We start from the raw sequence: 22,563 nt of genomic DNA on the forward strand, positions 1-22,563 counted from the left end.
AGTGAGTGTATCTGTGTGTATCTGTGTGTATCAGTGTGTGTTTCAGTGTGTGTGTCAATGTGAAATAGTGTGTATCAGTGTGTGTTTAAGTATGTATCATTGAGTATATCAGTGAGTGTATCAGTATGTTTCAGTGTGTAACAGTGTGTGAGTCAGTGTGTTTCAGTGTGAAACAGTGTGTTTCAGTGTGAAACACTGTGTATCAGTGTGTGTTTCAGTGTGTATCAGTGTGTGTTCCAGTGTGAAACACTGTGTATCAGTGTGTTTCAGTGTGTAAGAGTGTGTGTGTGTCAGCGAGGGAGGAAGAATAACAATCCCAGATCTCTCCTCGGTGTCCGGGGACGGAGGGGCGGATCAAAGCGGCGGTGCTGGGAATGTGGGAATGTGGGAATGTTAGTGCTGGAGCGGAGCGCAGGAATGCAGACGGAGGAGTGTGAGAGTCTGACCCAGACAGCGGGCCACTCCCCAGCCCTGGCAGAGCCCGGCAGAACAGAGCGCGGATCCTTTTTCACCTCGCCTCTCCGCCGGGAGCGCCTGTTTGCGCAGCTCAAATTGGCATCAGGTGTGAGCCGGGGGGCCCGGTACGGGGGGGGCACAGCGTTCCTCCTCCCCCCGGCCGCGAGCACAGCTGCAGCCCCTGCCTGCCAGCTCTGAGTCAGAGCCCCTCTCCTCTCCCACCCCTCCTCTGGCACACCCGCCGACACACTCCGTCTGGGGGCTCCGTCTGGAGCGGGCTGCCAGCAGGCTGCCGAGCCTCCCCGGGGCCCGGCGACATTAAACATGCAGTTCGCCTTGCCACCACAAGGTGGCGCTGGTAGACTACATAAAATAGCGTGCAGAGACCAAATAGAAACACCAGGGGGCGACAAAACTGCTCTCCCGTTCTTGGCAGGTCAACTGAAGTTTTTGTTTCAGAATCTGACTTGGTTCCAACAATATTAAACTCTCCCTGGCATAAAGAGATTACCAGACATTTTATTTCTTTTTTGGATTGTTTGGTTTCCTATTTTAGTCCCAGTTATCTTTCACCATTTCAGAATAAAAGTTTTCCTTCAACTCGAATGACTGGTCTTCTGCGCACTGGTAGCTCAGCATGGCCTCAGTTCATAGGAAAGAGTTTTTCACTCCCTAATCTAACACAGGTGTTTCCAGCCAAGAAAAAGATTCCGAAATTTCCTTGAAAATGAATGCGCTCCCACGCTGACCACCTGCTGGACAGAGAGCGGAGCTGCTGAGAAAAATCTAAATATTTACTCTCTCACAGGTGTCAGGATGAAGGCTGGTCAGCATGTTCCCCTGCCTGTTGATCAACTCTGTGCCAGGGCAGAGTGTCTGGCCCTGTGTCAGCACAAAGTCCAGAGCCCGGGAGATTCCTGGGACACAGTGAGGAGATTCCTGGGACAGAGGGACAGTGGTGAAGAGACACAGTGAGGGGATTCCTGGGACAGTGGTGAAGGGACACAGCGAGGAGATTCCTGGGACAGAGGGACAGTGGTGAAGGGAGACAGTGAGGAGATTCCTGGGACACAGTGAGGAGATTCCTGGGACAGGGGGACAGTGGTGAAGGGACACAGTGAGGAGATTCCTGGGACAGGGGGACAGTGGTGAAGGGACACAGTGAGGAGATTCCTGAGACAGGGGACAGTGGTGAAAGACACAGTGAGGAGATTCCTGGGACAGAGGGACAGTGGTGAAGGGACACAGTGAGGAGATTCCTGGGACATAGGGACAGTGGTGAAGGGACACAGTGAGGAGATTCCTGGGACAGGGGGACAGTGGTGAAGTGGTGTAGAGATTTCTCTTCCTACTTCCTCCTACTGAGAGTAACAAACACACTTCTCTCCCAGACTCTTTTCCATTAGCATTTTAATGATTGAGGCAGTAATAATTGCTTTAAAGGGACAGCAATATACAGAGGTGAAATAAATAGTTTTATAATAATAATAACATCAATAATAATATTTTTACTTATTCCCTTTATTACTGGTTTATGAGGCGTTGGTAAATTCCACCGAATGTCTTTGTAGCAGCATTCTGTACTCCGATAAATACAGGAACATTTTGCTCCCGGGTCCCGTTTACAAAAAACACAAGTATAGAGATAATTGCCCCCCCTTCAGAGTCAGGGCGCTGATCTGCCCCTGCAGCGTTCCCCTGTAAGCCCCCCTGCCGCTTCTAGGGGTCTCCCGGGGGGGGCGATGTCAGTAACATCCAGTTTCTTTGGTCGATATAATTTTTGGTACGATTCCCAGCTCCCAGGTTCAGTCCAGGCAGTGCTGTTCTGGGATGGGATACTGGGGGGAAGAAGAGGAGGGATCTTGTGTGGTGTGTGTGTGTGTTGTGGGGGGGGAGCTCCCAAAATCCCCTCTCCCTGCCTCCCTGCGGCCCCTCAGTCTCAGTTTTTCATTTCTGAAAGGCATAGAAGTCAGTGGTGGTGGCGGGGCGTCCACAGCCTGGCTTCTCTCTTCTGTACTGCAGCTCCTCTCCGGTCTAGTCCAGTACCACACTTTACTATCTACTCCACTCCAGTCCAAGCTGGTGGTAGTCCAGTACCACACTTTACTGTTCACTCCAGTTCATCCAGTACCATCATTTTGCTGTCCACTCCAGTACTGCTTTTTACTTTCCACTCTAGTTCAGTCCGGTAACACACTTTACTGTCCACTCCAGTTTAGTCCAGTCAAGTCCAGTACCACACTTTATTGTCCTCTTGTGCCCAGGACTGTGCTGTATTGTCCACTCCAGCCCAGGACTGTATTTATTGTCCACTCCAGTCCCGGACTGTGCTGTAGTGTCCACTCCAGTCCAGGACTGTATTTATTGTCCACTCCAGTCCCGGACTGTGCTGTATTGTCCACTCCTGTCCAGGAATGTGCTGCCCTTAGAGCTTTTGCAGTTTAAATAACCTTCTTCACTTGTAATACACTACAGAGTAACATGTATATGCAAAGCAGTGTCTATACATTCCTGTTCATGCTATACTTACGATCTGTTCCTTTTGTATCAGTGAAACAGTACTATGACTTCTATAGTACTCTAACTGTAAACTGTACTGAATTGTCTCTTATATAACATACTGTCTAGTGTGCACTGTACAGTCATTAGTGCACAGTACTGTCTATAGTGTGCTGTCTTCTGCACACTGTCTACACAGTACTATCTGTAATGTACAGTCTTTAGTAATTGTCTGCACTATACTATCTATAGTATACTGTCTTCTATGTAGTGTCTGTAGTATATTCTCTACACATTACTATCTACTGTCTTCTGTAGACTGTCTAAAGTGTACTGTGAACAAAGTACTGTCTATAGGGTACTGTCGATAATGTACTGTTTATACTGGAATATCTCTTGTGTGCTGTTTCCTCTCTACTGTCTATAATGTACTGTCTTCACAGACCTATCTACTGTTTGCTGTGTTCTGCATACTGTCTAGAGCATACCATTCGCATTGTACTATTTATAGTGTACTGTCTTGTGTGTTCACCCTACACTGGACCATCTACATTGTGGTGTCTTCTCTGTAATGTCTACACAGGATATCTATAGTGTACTGTCTTTTCTGTATTGTCTAATAATGTACAGCCTTCTGTGTACTGTCAACTCTCTACTGTTCTGTTTAGTCTGTTTTGTATTGTCTTCAGTGTAATGTCTTCAATGTATTGTCATTGTATCGTCCACTCCTCTCCAGTCTTGGACTATGCTATACTGTCCACTCCAGTCCAGGACTGTCCTGTATTGTCTACTCCAGTGCAGGACTGTGTTGTATTGTCCACTCCTCTCCAGGACTGTGCTGTACTTTCTTCTCAAGTCCACGACTGTGCCGTATTGTCCACTCCAGTCCCGGACTGTGCTGTATTGTCCACTCCTGTCCAGGAATGTGCTGCCCTTAGAGCTTTGCAGTTTAAATAACCTTCTTCACTTGTAATACACTACAGAGTAACATGTATATGCAAAGCAGTGTCTATAGAGTATCGTCTACACTGCAATATCTTCAGTGCACTGTCAACACTATTCTATCTGTACTGTCTACACTGTACTATCCATAGTATACTGTCTAGTGTACTGTCTGCGCTGTACTATCCATAGTATACTGTCTAGTGTACTGTCTGCACTGTACTATCCATAGTGTACTGTCTGCTGTGTCCTGTCAACACTGTACTATCCATAGTGTACTGTTTGCAGTGTCCTGTTAACACTGTACTGTCTATACTGTACTGTCTACACTGTACTATCCATAGTGTACTGTCTGCTGTGTCCTGTCAACACTGTACTATCCATAGTGTCCTGTCAACACTGTACTGTTTATACTGTGCTGTCCATAGTGTACTGTCTGCAGTGTCCTGTTAACACTGTACTGTCTATACTGTACTGTCTGCACTGTACTATCCATAGTGTACTGTCTGCTGTGTCCTGTCAACACTGTACTATCCATAGTGTCCTGTCAGCACTGTACTGTCGATATTGTAGTCTACACTGTACTGTCTATAATGTGCTGTCTGCACTGTACTATTTATAGTGTACTGTATACACCATACTATCTATAGTGTACTGTCTACACTGTACAATCTAAAGTGTACTGTCTATAGTGTATTGTCTACACTGTACAATCTATAATGTGCTGTCTGCACTGTACTATTTATAGTGTACTGTATACACTGTACAATCTGTAGTGTACTGTCTACACTGTACTATCCATAGTGTTCTGTCTTCAGTCTACTGTCTACACTATATTGTGTATAGCTTACTGTCTACACTGTCTATTCACTATCCACTATAGTGTACTGTCTAAACTGTAATGTTAATAGTGTACTGTCAACATTGTACTATCTACAGTGTTCTGTCGTCAGTGTATTAACTACACTGTACTGTCTATAGCATACTGACTACCTTGTACTATCTATGATATACTGTTTTCATTGTCCTCTCTATACTGTACTGTTAATAGTGTACTGTCTACACTGTTCAATCTATAGTGTACTGTCTACACTGTACTGGGTATAGTGTACTGTTCAGTGTAGTAACTATAGTGTCCTGTCTATAGTGTACTGTCTACACTGTATGGGGTATAGTGTACTGTTCACTTTAGTAACTCTAGTGACCTGTCTACTGTGTACTGTCTTCAGTGCATTGTCTACACTGTTCTATCTATAGTGTGCTGTCTACACTGTACTGGGTATAGTGTACTGTTCAGTGTAGTAACTATAGTGTCCTGTCTATAGTGTACTGTCTACACTGTATGGGGTATAGTGTACTGTTCACTGTAGTAACTCTAGTGACCTGTCTACTGTGTACTGTCTTCAGTGCATTGTCTACACTGTTCTATCTATAGTGTGCTGTCTACACTGTACTGGGTATAGTGTACTGTTCAGTGTAGTAACTATAGTGTCCTGTCTATAGTGTACTGTCTACACTGTATGGGGTATAGTGTACTGTTCACTTTAGTAACTCTAGTGACCTGTCTACTGTGTACTGTCTTCAGTGCATTGTCTACACTGTTCTATCTATAGTGTGCTGTCTACACTGTACTGGGTATAGTGTACTGTTCAGTGTAGTAACTATAGTGTCCTGTCTATAGTGTACTGTCTACACTGTATGGGGTATAGTGTACTGTTCACTTTAGTAACTCTAGTGACCTGTCTACTGTGTACTGTCTTCAGTGCATTGTCTACACTGTTCTATCTATAGTGTGCTGTCTACACTGTACTGGGTATAGTGTACTGTTCGGTGTAGTAGCTATAGCGTCCTGTCTATAGCGTACTGTCTACACTGTCCTCTCTATAGTGCAGTGTCTTAGCAATATGAGGACAGCACACACACAGCAGAAAGAGAGAAGAATCACACAATGCACTGGCTGGAGAAGCATGGGTGCTGCACGCTCTCCTGTGTACCTTCCTGTCTGCACTGCCCAGGGCCGTGGGGCAGAGAGGGGCTCAGCAGTTCGCAGTGCTGCCTGCGGGGGGCGCTCTATCGGGGGCTGGGCGTTCGCAGCCTCTTGGTGCGCTTGCTGACGGTGGTGAAGCGGAAGGGCTGGGGGTCGGGCTGCTCTCCCGAGGGGTACCGCTTCATGAAGTGGACGTCCTGCTGGTTGGGCAGAGTCTGGGGGCCCCGACGCGGGCGCCCCTTCTTCGTGAAGCCCACGTACCAGTCCTTGTACCTGGCCGACATCAGGGCAGTGTAGTTATTCTCCAGCACCTTCTCCACAAACACGCAGTCGTCACTCCTGTTGTTGGGCTTCTGGGGAGACAGACACACTGGTGGACACTGGTCTTCAGGTGTCACGCCTGAAGAACGCTCCACGGCCAAAACGTTGTGTTTTCTTTCTTCTCTTTTCAGCATGGAATAAACCTTTACTTCTTCCTTTGCACACCAATACACACTGAGATACACTGATACACACACTCAGAAATACACTAATAAACACATACTGATACACTGAGATACACACACTGATACATACTGATATATACACACTCAGATACACACTGTAACAGTAACACTCACATTGTAACATTAACAACCTCATACTGTGACAGTAATACACACACTGTGACAGTAACACACACACACTGTGATGGGAAAATACATACTCACACTGTGACAGTAACACTCATGTACTCACACTGTGACTGTAACACACACTCACACTGTGACAGTAACACACACATACTAACACTGTGACAGTAACACACATACTCACGCTGTGACAGTAACACTCATGTACTCACACTGTGACTGTAACACACACTCACACTGTGACAGTAACACACACATACTAACACTGTGACAGTAACACACATACTCACGCTGTGACAGTAACACTCATGTACTCACACTGTGACTGTAACACACACTCACACTGTGACAGTAACACACACATACTAACACTGTGACAGTGACACACACTGTGACAGTAACACACATACTCACACTGTGACAGTAACACACATACTCACACTGTGACTGTAGCACACACTCACACTGTGACAGTAACACACAGACTGTGACTGTAACAATCACACTCATACTGTAGCTGTAACAATCACACTCACACTGTGACAGTAACACTCATGTACTCACACTGTGACTGTAACACACACTCACACTGTGACAGTAACACACACATACTAACACTGTGACAGTAACACACATACTCACGCTGTGACAGTAACACTCATGTACTCACACTGTGACTGTAACACACACTCACACTGTGACAGTAACACACACATACTAACACTGTGACAGTGACACACACTGTGACAGTAACACACATACTCACACTGTGACAGTAACACACATACTCACACTGTGACTGTAGCACACACTCACACTGTGACAGTAACACACAGACTGTGACTGTAACAATCACACTCATACTGTAGCTGTAACAATCACACTCATACTGTGACAGTAACACATTTTCGCACTGTGACAGTAACACACTCACATTGTAACATAACACAGACTCTGACAGTAACACATTGTCACACTGTGACAGTAACACTCACAATGTGACAGTAACACACACACTCACTCTGTGACAGTAACACACATAATCACACTCTGACAGTAACACATTCTCACACTGTGACAGTAACACACACACACTCACACTGTGACAGTAACACACATAATGACACTCTTAAAGTAACACACACTGTGACAGTAACACACACATTGTGACGGTAACACATATGCACTGTGACAGTAACACACCCTGTTTAGCCAGTTGTTTGTGTGTATATCTGGCTCTGGTTCGGGGGGTGACATGCTCACGATGGCTGACAGGGGGCGCTGCTGAGCAGGAAGCTACAGGCCCTGTGGCTGACCAGCGCTGTCCCCTCGGGCTGAGGCCAGGGACTGGGCTCAGAACCAGAACCAGCGCCAGGCCTCTCCCGTGCCTCACCTTGCCCACCAGCTTCCCGCGCCGGGTCATGCACAGGTAGAAGTTGGTCTCCTTGCCTCGGATTCGCACCTGACTCCCGAAGGTGTCGGCCTCCACTACGAGCTGGGCTTGTGAAGAGAGGGGGGGGGAGAGAGGGGGGCGTTAGAGGGCACTGGGCGCGAGATGGAGCTCAGCAGGACTGCAGGGGGCACTCTTGTGTTGTGTGTGTGTGTACCAGCGGATGGGGTACTGGTGTTTGTGTTATGTGTGTGTCCCAGTGGGCGAGGTAGTGTTGTGTGTTGTGTGTGTTTCTCAGTGGGGGAGGTAGTGTTGTGTGTGTATCCCAGTGGGTGAGGTAGTGTTTTGTGTGTGTTCCAGTGGGTGAGGTAGTGTTGTTTGTGTTTTGTGTGTGTCCCAGTGGGTGACCTAGTGTTGTTTGTGTTTGTGTGTTTCTCAGTGTGTGAGGTAGTGTTGTGTGTGTTTGTGTGTGTGTTTCCCAGTGGGTGAGGTAGTGTTGTGTGTGTCCAGAGAGGACAGGCTCAGTGAACACAGCCTGGCATTGAAACTGGACACAGACAGACCTGACTGTCCAAAGAGGACAGGCTCAGTGACCACAGCCTGGCCATAGAAACTGGACACAGACAGACCTGACTGTCCAGAGAGGACAGGCTCAGTGACCACAGCCTGGCCATAGAAACTGGACACAGACAGACCTGACTGTCCAGAGAGGACAGGCTGTGCTCCCACTGCCAGCATTGAGAATCAGAGACATTTTCTGCTGCAGTTAAGAAATACTCTGGGATTAGACAAACATTCTTCCAGAAAATAAATCTAATCCCCAAATTCCCACATCTGCCAGAATCAGAATCCAGTCCGTTTGGGAGAGGAAACTCAATTGAGCTCCAGCCCAGTATGTGACCTCCTGTCACAGCCAGAGGATCAAACCGAGAATGGCAAATATTGTTTTGTGTTATTTTTGTCTGTAAATAAGAATATCAATGTTTTTACTTAAAATATCTGAATGCTCTGTTAATGGTATCTGCTTTGGCAACACTGTAATTCATCAGCCATGGCAATAAAGCTCTTTGATTTTGAATTTGAGAAAGAGCCATAGAGGAGGGGAGAGACAGAGAGGGAGAGGAGCACTGAGCAGCAAGCAGGAGTTTAACACCCAGCTGACAGGAAGGAACACACAGAGAATATAGGAAATCAATATGGTGATCGATGGAGAGATTGTGTCTGAGGCCCGGGGGGAAGTCACTCAAGCACTGATAAACACATAGCCTATCTCTCTCTCTCAGTATACCGATAAACACACAGCCTGTCTCTCTCTCTCTCAGTATACCAATAAACACACAGCCTGTCTCTCTCTCAGTATACCGATAAACACACAGCCTGTCTCTCTCTCAGTATACCGATAAACACAGCCTCTCTCTCTCTCAGTATACCGATAAACACCCAGCCTGTCTCTCTCTCAGTATACCGATAAACACACAGCCTGTCTCTCTCTCAGTATACCGATAAACACACAGCCTGTCTCTCTCTCAGTATACCGATAAACACCCAGCCTGTCTCTCTCTCAGTATACCGATAAACACACAGCCTGTCTCTCTCTCAGTATACCGATAAACACACAGCCTGTCTCTCTCTCAGTATACTGATAAACACAGCCTGTCTCTCTCTCCCAGTATACTGATAAACACATAATCTGTCTCTCTCAGTATACCAATAAACACAGAGCCTGTCTCTCTCTCAGTATTCTGATAAGCACACTGGCTGTCTCTCTCTCCCAGTATACCGATAAACACACAGCCTGTCTCTCTCTCAGTATACCGATAAACACAGAGCCTCTCTCAGTATACTGATAAGCACACTGGCTGTCTCTCTCTCCCAGTATGCTGATAAACACACCGTCTGTCTCCCTGTACATCTGTACTGTGTGATGAGTGTGTCCTGTGTGTGACAGGTCTGTACTGTGTGTGACTGTCAGTAAAGTGTGTGTCTGGTCAGTACAGTGTGTGTCTGGTCAGTACTGTGTGTGACTGGTCAGCACAGTGTGTGTCTAGTCAGTACAGTGTGTGTCTAGTCAGCAAAGTGTGTGACTGGTCAGTACAGTGTGTGTCTGGTCAGTACAGTGTATGTCTGGTCAGCACAGTGTGTGACTGGTCTGTCCTGTGTGTGACTGGTCAGTACAGTGTGTGTCTGGTCAGTACAGTGTGTGTCTGGTCTGTCCTGTGTGTGACTGGTCAGTACAGTGTGTGACTGGTCTGTCCTGTGTGTGACTGGTCAGTACATTGTGTGTCTGGTCAGCACAGTGTGTGACTGGTCTGTCCTGTGTGTGACTGGTCAGTACAGTGTGTGACTGGTCAGTACAGTGTGTGTCTGGTCAGCACAGTGTGTGACTGGTCTGTCCTGTGTGTGTCTGGTCAGCACAGTGTGTGACTTGTCTGTCCTGTGTGTGACTGGTCAGTACAGTGTGTGTCTGGTCAGCACAGTGTGTGACTGGTCAGTACAGTGTGTGTCTGGTCAGCACAGTGTGTGACTGGTCTGTCCTGTGTGTGACTGGTCAGTACAGTGTGTGACTGGTCTGTCCTGTGTGTGACTGGTCAGTACAGTGTGTGACTGGTCTGTCCTGTGTGTGACTAGTCAGTACAGTGTGTGACTGGTCTGTCCTGTGTGTGACTGGTCAGTACAGTGTGTGACTGGTCAGTAGAGTGTGTGACTGGTCAGTACAGTGTGTGACTTGTCTGTCCTGTGTGTGACTGGTCAGTACAGTGTGTGTCTGGTCAGTACAGTGTGTGACTGGTCAGTACAGTGTGTGACTGGTCTGTCCTGTGTGTGACTGGTCAGTACAGTGTGTGACTGGTCAGTACAGTGTGTGACTGGTCTGTCCTGTGTGTGACTGGTCAGTACAGTGTGTGACTGGTCTGTCCTGTGTGTGACTAGTCAGTACAGTGTGTGACTGGTCTGTCCTGTGTGTGACTGGTCTGTCCTGTGTGTGACTGGTCTGTCCTGTGTGTGACTGGTCAGTACAGTGTGTGTCTGGTCAGTAGAGTGTGTGACTGGTCTGTCCTGTGTGTGACTGGTCTGTCCTGTGTGTGACTGGTCAGTACAGTGTGTGACTGGTCTGTCCTGTGTGTGACTGGTCTGTCCTGTGTGTGACTGGTCAGTACAGTGTGTGTCTGGTCAGTAGAGTGTGTGACTGGTCTGTCCTGTGTGTGACTGGTCTGTCCTGTGTGTGACTGGTCTGTCCTGTGTGTGACTGGTCAGTAGTGTGTGACTGGTCAGTACAGTGTGTGTCTGGTCAGTAGAGTGTGTGACTGGTCTGTCCTGTGTGTGACTGGTCAGTACAGTGTGTGTCTGGTCAGTAGAGTGTGTGACTGGTCTGTCCTGTGTGTGACTGGTCAGTACAGTGTGTGACTGGTCAGTAGAGTGTGTGACTGGTCTGTCCTGTGTGTGACTGGTCAGTACATTGTGTGTCTGGTCAGTAGAGTGTGTGACTGGTCTGTCCTGTGTGTGACTGGTCAGATTGATGTTTAACAGGCCTGGGTGAAGGGTCTAGGATCAGCACTAGGGTTGCAGCTGGACAATGGCTCTGTCAGCATTAGGAAGAGGCTCCCTGCTGGTGTCCGTCAGCGCGCCTGACCCCCGCCCGGAGCCTGCCTGTGTCCTGTGGACTCTGGGTCTTACCATATTTGTCTCCGTCTTCGCCGCGGGCACTGATCCTGCGCCCCAGGACCTGCACGTGCTTCCCGCTGGTGCGGCTGTACAGCTGGTAAACGCGGGGCTGCCGGCGGCTCATGGGATCTCGAACCCGTGTCTGGTTCTCCACGTGCACTCGGAAGTTATCACTGTCCTCGCCCAGTACCTGCTGGGGCACAGAGACGGGGAGAGACAGAGAGGAGGAGGTGTAGAGAGACAGAGAGGATGAGAGAGAGAGATGGAGAGGTAGAGAAGGAGAGAGATGGATAGAGAAGAAGAGATGGAGAGATAGGAAGGGGGAGAAATGGAGAGATTGAGAGGAAGAGAGGGGGAGAAACAGAGATGGAGAGAGAGCTGTTAAATAGCAGGAGGTACTCGCACTCTGTTATCACACAAATTAGTCTGGTCTCTCTCACATCTGCTCTCTTGAACAAGTTCATCTTCTGGTTTTCACTGCACTCTGTATACTTGTTACAGGACAGTGACATTTCCCGGGCTGGACATCGTGAATTCATGGCTGCTAAGATTTGTAGACAGATGGTGACAGATGTAATGGCAACATAGTGCACAGCGCCACCTACCTGCAAAGGACTGCACACCACCAGAAAAGCCTGGACACATCTGGAAGAGACACGCAGGGTTAGGTTTAGGGTTAGGGTTAGACAGATATCAGTATAAAACAGTCACAGATCACTGTCTGTGCAAAAACCATCAATAATTCTGATCAACACAGCTGTCAGACAGCCCTAGCAACCATAATCAATTATTGAGGCTGTCAGGGAGCCTCAATAATTCCAATCAATAATACAGTCAGACAGTGCCATGCCAATAAAGCTGATCAGGTAAGGTGTCAGACAGGCCCAATAACCCCTATCAATAAAGGAATCAATAAAGCAGTCAGAGGTCCCCAATAACCCTGATTAATAATGGTATCAGACAGGATAAACAACCTTGATCAATAAAGCTGTCAGATAGGATCAATAGGCATGATCAGTAATGCTGTCAGACAGTATTAATAGCCCTGGCCAATAAAACTGTCAAACAGGATCAATAACCCTGATAGATAAAGCTGACAGTCAGTATGAATAACCCAGATCAATAACACTTTCAGATAGTATCAATAGTCCTGATCAATACGGCTCAGGAAGGATCAATAACCCTGCTTGATAAAGATGTCAGACAGGATCAATAACCCAGATCAATAAAGCTGCCAGACAGGAACAGTAACCCTGAGTGATATAGCTGTGACAGAGCAGCAGAGCTCCAGCTCTCCAAGGTACCCAACCCAAGACCTGACCTTTGACACTGGGGGAGACCCTGAGGCCTCAGCACCGACACCCACAAGGGCTGAGCTTACCTACAGAGTGAGGAGCCAATGACAGCGAACTGTACTCAAGAGTAACTGTAGCACATAGAGTAACTCTGCAGGTCTAAGAGTAACTGAGCAGTAGTCAGAGTAACTGTGTAGCACAGAGAGTAACTGTGCAGTATCTAGAGTAACTGCAGGTCTAAGAGTAACTGAGCAGTAGTCAGAGTAACTGTGTAGCACAGAGAGTAACTGTGCAGTAGCTAGAGTAACTCTGCAGGTCTAAGAGTAACTGAGCAGTAGTCAAAGTCACTGTACAGTAGTCTGAGTAACTATGCAGCAGTCAGAGTAACTGTGCAGTACTGAGATGACTTCCTCCACAGTGCCAGCAGAGACTGTGGGGTTTGATGGGATTGTGCATCAACACCTACTCTGACAACAGGAACTCAATACTCTGACACCGTCAACCCAGCAGACGTCTTCAGATCCAGACACTGAGGGGACAGCAGTGGAAACTACAGGGAACGGGCTCTTCGACAGACTGGACGCTGCAGCAGCTCCAGCTCTCCGCTTATAGCCCCGCACCGGACAGAGTGGGACAGGGGTCTGCTGCTCCCTGTCCAGGAAGCACCTCTTCAGGACAGTGAGCGATCCACTTCAGCTGAACCAATGGGCAAAGTGCTGCAGGAGCGGACCGGCGCCCCCCTGTGACAGACGCCCTGCTAGTGAGCTCTGGGAGTCAAGCCGCAGAGAGACACACGTGGAGCATGCAGTCGCCCAAGCTGAGCCCCGCCCCTGCTCCCACCCCTCTGCACTTTTGCCACTCTCGAAGAGTCACCCCAGCTTCATGCCCCTGTCTGGGATTCTCCTGCACCCCGCCTCCCCCAGTACCGCCCCGGTCAGCCTGCCAGGACACGGCGTGAGGACACAGTCCGCTCCGCGCCGCGCGGTGACAACGCAGCTCCGCACATCTGTTCCCTTACTGCCTGCAGATGTGAGCTGCGCTTGGAACCCAGCCCACAGCTGGGCTAAAACGAAGACAGATGTTCAAACGTTCTTGCGTGAAACATGGAACCAGAAACGGCACCACAGGCAGGAGCTGTGTGGTGTTCTGGCCCGAGGTGCGGAAATGTCGCCCCTCTTTGGAGTCCGGACCGGGTGTCTGACATCAGCTCGCGCCGGAAGGGACAGGACAGCCCGTTCCCTTCGGAGACTGGAGCTCTGCTGTCGCAGTGGGGGAGTATCCACCCCTGGGTGAAGACCCTCAGGGGTTCTGCTTCCACAGACACACCAAGATTCCCAGATCCATCTCTCTGTGCCCCCTGCAAAGCCTGACCCTCAGAATATCCCAGGATGCTTAGTTGCCTCCGGGCTCGACTAGTCCTCATCGAGCAGAGGGCCAGGAGGAATTACTGAGATTGATTGATTAAGCAAAGGTTTCAGTTTCGATCTTGAACCTGATGTCATTTCCTGTTTAAAGGACAAATCAAAAGCCCTTCCATGCTCTCAGATGGTGATTTATGGTCAAGGGTCAGGGGTCAGGGGTCAGCTGGGTCAAAGGTCAAACCGGAGGTCATACAGCCCTCTGTCTGAAGAGAATATCTCAGCAACCTGGATCTAGCACTTTCACCAAAAACCTTCGGTTTTTCCCAACAGACACTTACAGAGGTCAAGTTAGTGCAGATACAGTATGTGCGTGGAGCCTAACTGTACAGTTTGCAGGTCACTATGATAAAAAATAAAGAATTGCCCAGGGCGAAACGAAACGTCTAACTTGACTATTTGCCAGGCTCTGTCTCCCCACGCGTGACAGCAGAGTTTCGCGTGCTCATTGCTCGAATTCCCTCGCGTCTGGGCAATTGACGGTCCGACGCTTGTAATAGGGGCTTCCCGGTTCGAACCCGCAACCTATGCCCCCACCCCCACCCGGGCTCCATCAGTCAGGGTGCACCTCGGGCTGAGGTCCTGCCGGCCGGCAGACTGCCCGACAGCTGTCGGTGCCTCAGTTCACCGGACGTCCCGCGTCTGAGCCGGCCTACAGCTGGCGGTTTGCATCGCGAATCCTGAGCCCGTTTGCGCCCGCTGACTGTGGACGAGCTGCGAACAGACACGATTACGAGGACGACTGTTATTTCCTTACAGAAAGGCCAGTGTGGAGAGAAGGGACCGCATCGCTCTGGCCCGTCGCTGCCCCCTCCCGACCCCAGCGAACCGGACACTGAGCGACTGGACTCCAGGCGGTACCGGTCCCAGGTCCGCCTGGTTGTGGTTCGGACGGCGCCCTGGGTCAGAGACGCCCTTCACAGGACGGGTCGCACCGGAGAGGTCTGGATCTTGTCGTCGCGGCGCGGGCGATCCGGAGAGCGGGGACCGGGCGCCTCTCCGGGGCTCATGCCCCCCGGGTGAGTCGGGTGGGGGGCGGGGCGGGGTGGCGGCCGGGTCCGTGTCCTCCGAGGGCTCAGTCCTGAATTCCCGCCGCGGGAACGACAGGTAGACGGGGCGACAGGTGAAACCCAGATCCAGGCTGTGTGCTGCTCAGGCAGAACGACAAGTATTCACGGCTCTTAGCCCCAGAGGCCCGGGCGGTCCGCCGTTATAATCCCTTGTGTTCCTCCTGGACAGCTCCGGACTGGGGTCTCCAGGGGCTGTTGTCCGGCCCCTCGGTGATGGATCTCTCCGCCACCCGCGCGCCCCCCGCCCCCCTTCCAGAAGCAGGTCCCCCGAGGCTGATCGCGAGCGCTGTCCGGGAGGCAGAGACGGGCAGAGGGACCGGAGAGAGAGGCGAGGGGAGGGGAGGGGGCGGGGGCGGGGAGATTCGGCTACTCCTGTCCCGGCGGCGCAGGGGTCAGCGCCGGCAGCGGTCGGGTCCCTGTTTCCGGGGCAGGGAAGGTCGGCGAGAGGACGGCGGCTCCGGGGTGGTCGGCTCTGCGGGCTCCGTGAGCAGCAGTCTGGGCTCGTTCATGGTGATGCCCGCCCGGGAGGCTGGGCAGGCGGGGGAGAGAGACCCGCAGCGACCGGCAGGCAGCATCTACAGCCCGAGCCGGTCCAGCTCAGAGGAGGAGGAGGAGCGCAGGAGGAGGAAGAGACGGGGCAGGAGGAGGGGTGGTGGTTATGGTGGGTGGGGGTGGGGGGGGGCAGGTCAGGCAGCCCCGCCGGCACGGGACGGTGACAGCGCGCGGGCAGCTCCGACCTCCCGCGGTCCCGCGCGCCGGGCTCCCGCGGCAGGCTGAACGGCGGTCCGCGCGCCGCTAGGAGAGGGAAGAGGCCAGCAGACGGGCGGATGACATCACCGGCAAAAATTCCCCTTGAAAAGGCAATCCGGGCTTCCAGGAGGAAAAAAAGTTCGCAGGAAAAGGAGCGCAGGCAGGCAGCTCAGCGCCTCGGAAGACGCCGCCGAAGATCGCGTTCCGGGCGGAGGTGCAGGACAAGAAGCATCCGCGCCCCGGTGACAGGGCGGCTGGCCGCACTGACAGATCGCGCCCCCGATTCCTCCCCTTCCCGCAAACCGCACAGATCGCCGGCACCGCAAGGTGCGTGTTGTAATCGGCGGGCGAGTTTCAAGAGTCAAGTTTCTGTTTTGCCCTTCTTCCCACCCCCTGTTCTTTATTGCAGCCGAGGCTTTGTACCGAGATGGCTCTCGGGGAGAAAGCGAGCGCAGCGCCGGACCGATCCCTCTCTCCCTCTCTCTCTCTCTGCCCCGCTCTCCACACACACCGCCGGGGTGCAGGGCTATCCGACCGGCCGCTCTGACACTATTGTCACGGCAACTTGAACGATAGAGACGAGGCTGCGAGCACACATCCGACAGCAGCGAGGCAGGGGCGTAGAAACCGGGGCTCCCGCCTGCTCCCCGGTACTTCTCCTGGAGAGCTTTCCCAAAGAGCCGAGCACGGCGGTGCGATCAGTGGAGGAGCGCTGTGGTGAAGTCGGGTTACCCCGAGAGAGCCCTGGGCGTTCAGAGACAGAGAGAGAGAGAGAGGGAGGAGGAGGAGGAGGAGGTGGAGGGGGCGGGCAGCGCTCGGCACAAAATCCCACCCCCCCTCCTCCCCAGTTCAGACTTGAAAGCAGTCTGCAGAGCGCAGCGCACACCGTCCACCGAGCCGCGCCGGGAGGGAGAGAGAGAGAGAAAGAAAGAGAGAAAATTACGACTCGCACCAGTTCAGTATGAAACAGGAAGCGCTCGCTGTAATTACGACTTTGAAAGTGCTGCGCCGCGATCTCCCGTTTCAAGGCAGGACTTGGAAAGAACAGAAAAAACAGTCAGAGGAATGAGAGGGCGTGAGGCAGGTATGTAAGCAGGGATCCAAAACGAATATTTCCCGCGGCCGATCAGACGCGCCGCCATGGGACCGACCCGCCGGACCGCAGCTCGGCGCGCCCCCCACCAGCGCCTGAGCCGCAGACTCCCGGGCCGGCCAGCTCGCCTGCCCCGCTCTCACAGCCCGGCAGAGAGGAGGGGGGGCTGGTCGGCGCTGCACTGCTGTCTCTCCGCGCCAGGCTGGTGCCCCAGGACAGTCAGGTCCTGCTGGTCTCCCACTGGGGCTCTGTGCGGGCTGGGAGCAGGGAAGAGAGTGGATCTGCAGGGCGGCTCCTCAGCCCTCCTCTGTCGCTCACCTGGGGATCTGTGTCATGTTCTGGGGTGTCGGTCAGCTGACATGCTGTAACTGGACTCACTGGTACCCTGACTGACTCCCCGACTCTGTCTCCTTGACTCCAACTCTCTGACAACCTGACAGGCAAACTAACACCCTGACTGACTGACACCCTGACAGATACACTCACACACTAACACCCTGACAGATACACTCACACACTAACAACCTGACTGACTGACATCCTGACAGATACACTCACACACTAACACCCTGACTGACTGACACCCTGACAGATACACTCACACACTACACCCTGACAGATACACTCACACACTAACACCCTGACCAACTGACACCCTGACAGATACACTCACACACTAACACCCTGACTGACTGACACCCTGACAGATACACTCACACACTAACACCCTGACTGACTGACATCCTGACAGATACACTCACACACTAACACCCTGACTGACTGACATCCTGACAGATACACTCACACACTACACCCTGACAGATACACTCACGCACTAACACCCTGACCAACTGACACCCTGACAGACACTCACACACTACACCCTGACAGATAAACTCATACACTAACACCCTGACTGACTGACACCCTGACAGATACACTCACACACTACACCCTGACAGATACACTCACAGACTAACACCCTGACAAATACACTCACACACTAACACACTGGCTGACTGACACCTGACAGATACACTCACACACTAACACCCTGACTGACTGACACCCTGGCAGATACACTCACACACTAACACCCTGACTGACTGACACCCTGACAGATACACTCACACACTAACACCCTGACTGACTGACACCCTGACTGACTGACTGAGACCCTGACAGATACACTTACACACTAACACCCTGACAAATACACTCACACACTAACACCCTGACTGACTGACACCCTGACAGATACACTCACACACTACACCCTGACAGATACACTCACACACTAACACCCTGACTGACTGACACCCTGACAAATACACTCACACACTACACCCTGACAGATACACTCACACACTAACAACCTGACTGACTGACACCCTGACAGATACACTCACACACTAACACCCTGACTGACTGACACCCTGGCAGATACACTCACACACTACACCCTGACAGATACACTCACACACTAACACCCTGACCAATTGACACCCTGACAGATACACTCACACACTACACCCTGACAGATAAACTCATACACTAACACCCTGACTGACTGACACCCTGACAGATACACTCACACACTATAACCCTGACAGATACACTCACACACTACACCCTGACAGATACACTCACACACTAACACCCTGACTGACTGACACCGTGAAAGATACACTCATACACTAACACCCTGACAAATGCACTCACACACTAACAGCCTGACTGACACCCTGACAAATACACTCACACACTAACACCCTGACTGACTGACACCCTGACAGATACACTCACACACTACACCCTGACAGATACACTCATACACTAACACCCTGACAAATACACTCACACACTAACACACTGGCTGACTGACACCTGACAGATACACTCACACACTAACACCCTGACAAATACACTCACACACTAACACCCTGACTGACTGACACCCTGACAGATACACTCATACACTAACACCCTGACAGATACACTCACACACTAACACCCTGACCGACTGACACCCTGACAGATACACTCACACACTAACACCCTGACAAATACACTCACACACTAACACCCTGACCGACTGACACCCTGGCAGATACACTTACACACTAACACCCTGACAAATACACTCACACACTAACACCCTGACTGACTGACACCCTGACAGATACACTCACACACTAACACCATGACTGACTGACACCCTGACAGATACACTCACACACTACACCCTGAAGGATACACTCATACACTGACACCCTGGCAGATACGCTCACAGACTACACCCCGACCGACTGACACCCAGGCAGATACACTCACACACTGAGTGACTCCCTGACTCCCCGACTCCCTGATTGTCTGACTGACACGCTGTCTGAGTTACTGTTTCCACACTGTCAGGTGAGACATTTTCCAGTCTACAGGACAAGGGCCACTGATCCTGAACCTCACCCAGCCCTCTCCTGAAGTCCTGGAGGACAGAGAGTCACCCTCGGCTGCTCACAGCAGTGTGAGAGACTTGAGAAGCCTCTGCCTCATCACTTACTCTCTCCTGGCGGCTGGGGTATCGATCGGTGAGCGTCTCTCTCCCTCACAGTCCCGCTATTGATCTCTGCTCAGACACGCCCCCCTGCACACAGCCGCACACACACAGAGCCACACAAACACACACACACACTGCGAACCACACGCACACAGCCACACACACACACGCTGAGAACCACACTCACAGAGCCAGACAAACACATACATGCAGAGAACCAAACGCACAAAGCCACACAAACACATACACCCTGAGAACCACATGCACAGCCACACATACACACACACGTTGAGAACCAAATGCAAACAGGCACACAAACACACACACTGAGAACTACATGCACACAGCCACAGAAACACACACACGTTGAGAACTACAAGCACAGAGCCACACAAACACACACACTGAGAACTACACACACAGCCACACAAACGGACACCCGCTGCGAACCACACATGCAGCCATAGACACACTGAGACACACCCAATGAGAGACACAGTTGCTCACAAACTCTGCCACCCTCTCATACCCTGAAACACACTCACACTAACACACACAGCCACAGTCTTTGACAGCCTCATACCCACAGTTACTCATACACACTGACACAGTCATGCAACACACATCTGGCACACAAAATGAACACAGTCATACACAATGACACAGTAACACTGACACACTGTCACACACAATAACACACAAGCACTGACTCACTGTGACGCACTATCACACACACTGACTCACAAACATTACCGCTAATCACTATACTGACACACAACATGACACACACAAACTGACGACAAACACTAACAAACTGACTCACAAACACTGACTCACACACATTGGCATCCTGACACAGTGTAAGACTCACTTCTTCCCAGCCCTTGATGTTCCTGCCAGCTGTGAGATCACAGATTATCCCCATCAGTCACTGGTCTCTGCAGTTTGGGGGCAGCAGCCTTGTAGCAGGGCCGCTGGGGGCCACTGGGGGCCGCTGGGGGCCGCTGATAGTCATGTTGGTCAGGATCAATCGCCTGGACAGTGTGATCGAGAGCACAGGGGGTAAGGGAGAGGTGACTGTCGTGCAGGGCCGTCAGGAGAACTGACATGCACATACACTCACTCTCACACCGCAACACCTGCGTGTACACACTCCCGCTCCTGAGCTCTTTCCATCAGTCTGTCTGTGATCCTTCTGCTCCTGAGCTCTTTCCATCAGTCTGTCTGTGATCCTTCTGCTCCTGAGCTCTTTCCATCAGTCTGCCTGTGATCCTTCTGCTCCTGAGCTCTTTCCATCAGTCTGTCTGTGATCCTTCTGCTCCTGAGCTCTTTCCATCAGTCTGTCTGTGATCCTCCTGTTCCTGAGCTCTTTCCATCAGTCTGCCTGTGATCCTCCTGCTCCTGAGCTCTTTCCATCAGTCTGTCTGTGACCCTCCTGCTCCTGAGCTCTTTCCATCAGTCTGTCTGTGACCCTCCTGCTCCTGAGCTCTTTCCATCAGTCTGTCTGTGATCCTCCTGCTCCTGATCTCTCTTACCTCCTGAATGCTGCTGACTCTCTCAAGTCCAGGTTTTTCTCTTCTTAGCTTAGGCTTCTGCTCAGCAGACAGCTTGTTCTGATTGTCATGTCAACAAAAGATTTGTTTACTTGACAGGTCATTTTTTCTCTTTCTGCATCATTTTAAGGTCTGCCTGATACTACAGGATCAAGTGAATGAAGCTACAGCTTCACAACTTCATGTCAAGGTTATTGCACTGAGTGGGGGGCAGTTGGACATGGCTGCCCTCACTGCTGTAGTGTGCATTGGTATGATGTGTGAGGTATCACCTGTCCCCGGCTCTCTCTTTTCCCTCTGCTCTTGCTCTTTCTGTCTTTTCTCCCCCTCTCCTTCCCTCTGTCTTTCCTCTCCCTTCTCCTTCTCAGATTCCAATTCGAAGAGGCTTATTGGCATGAGCAAAAAGTTAAAACAATACCAATTATAAGGCGTTAACATGGTATAGAGAGTCTGACTCCCTGCTCCTCAGGCTGTGACAGGAGATCACACGCTGGGCTGCAGCTCTATTGAGTTTCCTCTCCCAGTAGGATTGGGACCTGTTCTGATTCTGGCAGGAGTGGGAATTCTGGGACTAGATTTGTTATTTTAGGGAAGAATGTTTGTCTGATCCCAGAGTATTTCTCACAGTCCAGTATCCCCCTCTCCTGTGTCCAGTGTCCACTCCTCTCTCTTCTGTCCTCCTCTCTTCCTTTCATCTCTCCTCCTCTCTCATATCCCCCTTTCCTCCTCTCTCTCCTATCCCCCTCTTCCCCACTGTCTGCTCTCTTCTATCCCCCCTCCTCCTCCACCTCACTCTACGCTCTCTTCTATCCCTCTGCTCCTCTCTCATATCCCCCCTCCTCCTCTCTCTCCTATCCCTCTCCTCCTCCTCTCTCTCCTCTCTCTCCTATCCCTCTCCTCCTCTCCTCTCCCTCTCCTCCTCTCTTTCTCCTTTCTCTCCTCTCCCCCCTCCTCCTCTCTCTCCTTTCCCCCCTCCTCCTCTCTCTCCTATCCCCCCTCCTCCTCTCTCTCCTCTCCCCCCTCCTCCTCTCTCTCCTATCCCTCCTACCCCCCCTCCTCCTCTCTCTCTCTCCTCTCTCTCCTCTCCCCCCTCCTCTTCTCTCTCCTTTCCCCCCTCCTCCTCTCTCTCCTCTCCCCCTTCCTCCTCTCTCTCCTATCCCTCCTATCCCTCCTCCTCCTCTCTCTCCTCTCCCCCCTCCTCCTCTCTCTCCTATCCCCCCTCCTCCTCTCTCTCCTCTCCCCCCTCCTCCTCTCTCTCCTA

General features: G+C 51.1%; 1 protein-coding gene and 1 long non-coding RNA gene across 3 annotated transcripts; one reads left to right on the top strand and one right to left on the bottom strand.

Annotated features, from left to right (window-relative positions):
* Nucleotides 1-1,849: 1,849 nt before the first annotated feature.
* Nucleotides 1,850-15,984, bottom strand: fgf18a (fibroblast growth factor 18a). Of its 2 annotated transcripts, none has more exons than XM_088604239.1 (5): nucleotides 15,037-15,984; nucleotides 12,172-12,211; nucleotides 11,579-11,756; nucleotides 7,910-8,016; nucleotides 1,850-6,237 (listed from the first exon to the last, which is right to left on the bottom strand). In XM_088604239.1, exons 1-5 carry the CDS (start codon nucleotides 15,066-15,068, stop codon nucleotides 5,968-5,970), a joined length of 627 nt encoding a protein of 208 aa, XP_088460365.1. In that variant the 5' UTR covers nucleotides 15,069-15,984; the 3' UTR covers nucleotides 1,850-5,967. The 2 variants fall into 2 exon arrangements, with proteins under 2 accessions (XP_088460365.1, XP_088460364.1); XM_088604238.1 differs by having other exon boundaries at nucleotides 11,579-11,759.
* A 1,068-nt stretch (nucleotides 15,985-17,052) lies between these two features.
* On the top strand, nucleotides 17,053-22,167 carry LOC148650437 (uncharacterized). The gene is made up of 3 exons (XR_015926131.1): nucleotides 17,053-17,183; nucleotides 19,608-19,780; nucleotides 21,433-22,167. It is a non-coding gene; the product is annotated as an uncharacterized LOC148650437 (long non-coding RNA).
* Nucleotides 22,168-22,563: the final 396 nt, after the last annotated feature.

The sequence above is a fragment of the Lepisosteus platostomus genome, chromosome 13 (assembly GCF_059453375.1).
Source record: "Lepisosteus platostomus isolate fLepPlt1 chromosome 13, fLepPlt1.hap1, whole genome shotgun sequence".
Classification (NCBI taxonomy): domain Eukaryota; kingdom Metazoa; phylum Chordata; class Actinopteri; order Semionotiformes; family Lepisosteidae; genus Lepisosteus; species Lepisosteus platostomus.